The sequence below is a fragment of the Betta splendens genome, chromosome 9 (genome assembly GCF_900634795.4).
Source record: "Betta splendens chromosome 9, fBetSpl5.4, whole genome shotgun sequence".
Taxonomy (NCBI): Eukaryota; Metazoa; Chordata; class Actinopteri; order Anabantiformes; family Osphronemidae; genus Betta; species Betta splendens.
This window is the reverse complement of record NC_040889.2, coordinates 30,085,882-30,088,365: the sequence shown is the minus strand read 5'-3', so window position 1 is coordinate 30,088,365 and position 2,484 is coordinate 30,085,882. Positions and strand designations below refer to the sequence as shown.

The following is a 2,484-nucleotide window of genomic DNA, read 5'->3' as shown; positions in this document are numbered from 1 at the left end:
GCAGGAGAAGGAGTAGGAGAGGGAGAAGCAGGAGAGGGAGCGGGAGGAGGAGAGGGAGCAGGAGGAGAAGCAGAAGGAGGAGAAGGAGAAGCAGGAGAGGGAGCAGGAGGAGGAGCAGAAGGAGGAGAAGCAGGAGAGGGAGCAGGAGGAGGAGCAGGAGGAGTGGCAGGAGCTGGAGAAGCAGGAGAGGGAGCAGGAGGAGGAGCAGGAGAAGGAGTAGGAGAGGGAGAAGCAGGAGAGGGAGCAGGAGGTGAAGCAGAAGGAGGAGAAGGAGAAGCAGGAGAGGGAGCAGGAGGAGGAGCAGAAGGAGGAGAAGGAGCTGCAAACCTGAAACCTACAAAACAGAAAAGCTCATGACAAACCTCCTGTGTTTATGACGTGAAACGGATCGAGTCAGAGCTCTGTTTTTGCTGGCGGAGCTGTGAGGTCACGAGGTTCTGGAGCCCCTCCCAGACCTGCTGCTCCAGTCAGGTCCAAATAGAAGATGACGCAGCAGCACCGACCGAGCGGACGGACGTCTGGACCGGAGGGAACCTGCAGAACTCAGAGGTTCTGACACTTGCTCATCTGAGGAGAACCCACACGTGGAGGGAGCGCCCCCTCCCTCGCGTGCAGCCGCGCCGTCCTGCACGTAGGCCCGTTTACACGCCAGCGGGCCGGCGACGGGCCTTTGATCCGACCCAGAGACGGCAGTGACCCACATCACATGGTCTCACAGGCCTGTGGCCACTAACAAAGGCCCGTCACAGCGTGAGTCGTCATCTGCTGAAGGAACCGGACCATGACAGTTACTGTAAAAACGGGCTCAGCTCTTACAGTAAGAGTGGAAAAGCCAACAGAACCAGAGCCCAGATGGGAACGCTGGGCTCTTCCTGTAAGGACTGACTGTCAGAGGGGAAGGAGTCACGGACCGGACCAGAACAGAACAGAACAGACACGAAGCTCCGAGCAGACGGGTTCCAGCTGTGTTCCAAAAAGACCAACTTAAAGCCTGATGTTTGCTTTTGTTGTCAGGTTCAAACTTTGGCTTCAGATGAGATGGTTCCATAGAAATGAAACCGAGTTCAACTGGGTCTTTGACTTCGACTGTGCTGGGTGAACAGACAGAGGCTCAGCCCAAGGCTCCAGGAAGCGGCGGCGCCGCCGGCACCGAGCGACGCGTTCCACGCTCGTTTGTTGCTTCAGGCTCAGATGCTTCTGATTCTTTGTGTCGAAGCTCATAGTGAAAGAAAACAGCAGGAAAATGCTGCAGGTGTTTGAAGCACGAAGGGTGAAACTGTCGCCCAGAAGCATCTGGACCAGGTTAAGGCACATGTTCTGACCCACTGATGTCTTGTCAGCTGATCCATCAACATAATAATAAGGGGAATTCCAGGGCCTTCGTGTAGTCACTTCCTGATTCACTGATCTTAGAAGGAGAAGCTCACGCATCAGAGGAAGGAGGAGGAAGAGGAGAGCTTCCTCCTGACAGGTCACATGGTCACATGGTCACATGGTCACATGGTCACAACGCTGCAACGTCCTGTGACTTCACTGACCAGTGAGCAAACGGCAAAAGTCCCTGCTTCCATGGATGAAATCATGCAACCTGTTCTTTCAGAATAAAAGCTTTTGTCACACGGTGAGATGGACGGGGAAACTAAATGAAACTGGTTCACACCACAGCTTCCACAGCCGACGTTCACCAGTCAAACCCTCATAAACACAACAACTCAGCTACTGGTTCAGTATAAATCTACTGGTGCGTCCTTCTTTTCTTTGGTTCTGATTCATTTGGGCTGGTCACACGTCTGGGTTCCGTTCGGAGTCTGGCTTGTTGTGTTGGCTTCATTTCACCCTACAGGTTTCGGTTCCACATTTGCACGTTCTGCCATCGCTCTGTCTTTTGTCTATCGCACAAACTCCGGGATTTTCTCCTCTTCTTCTTGAGCAACGTGTCGGTGCGTCGGTGTGGGGGCGTGGCCTCCTGCTCCGGGGCGTGGCCTCCTGCTCCGGGGGGCGTTCCTAGTTCCAGTCAAGATTAAAAGGTCGGCGCCGCCGCTCCTCGGACACATCTGACGCACCCAAGACACCGACGCAGTCCGACGGACCTCCAAGAACCGCCCGGGCATCATGTACGCACGGACCAACAGCGTGACCCTCGTCCGCCACGAGCGCTTCGCCTTCTCCGGGACGGCGGCGCGCAGCACGCAGCCGGAGGTCTTCACCTTCGAGCACGTCCCGCCGCACGCCACCGCCGTCAGCTCCTACGTGCCCATCCGACCCAAGAGGCGCTGCACGCGCGTCATGTACCCCGCCAAAGTGCGCATGCACCTGCCCCCGCCGGAGAGGAGCCGCGCCAAGCGCTGGCTGCTGCTGCTCAGCCTGGTGCTGCTGTGGCAGATCTGCACCGAGGACCCGTGCGCCGACGCGCAGCTCAGCGGCGCCGACGACGGCTTCAAGGGCTTCTCCTTCCCGTCTGCGGAGGACGAGGCCGGCCCGCGG

At 57.4% G+C, this 2,484-nt stretch overlaps 1 protein-coding gene across 1 annotated transcript in view; it reads left to right on the top strand.

Annotated features, from left to right (window-relative positions):
• The first annotated feature begins 1,976 nt into the window (after window positions 1–1,976).
• ier3 (immediate early response 3) overlaps window positions 1,977–2,484 on the top strand; it is a 1,122-nt gene continuing 614 nt past the window's right edge. Inside the window, exon 1 of the mRNA XM_041072505.2 lies at window positions 1,977–2,484. This exon is cut by the window's right edge and continues 614 nt beyond it. Coding sequence (XP_040928439.1) covers window positions 2,113–2,484 — 372 coding nt within the window. The 5' untranslated portion in view covers window positions 1,977–2,112.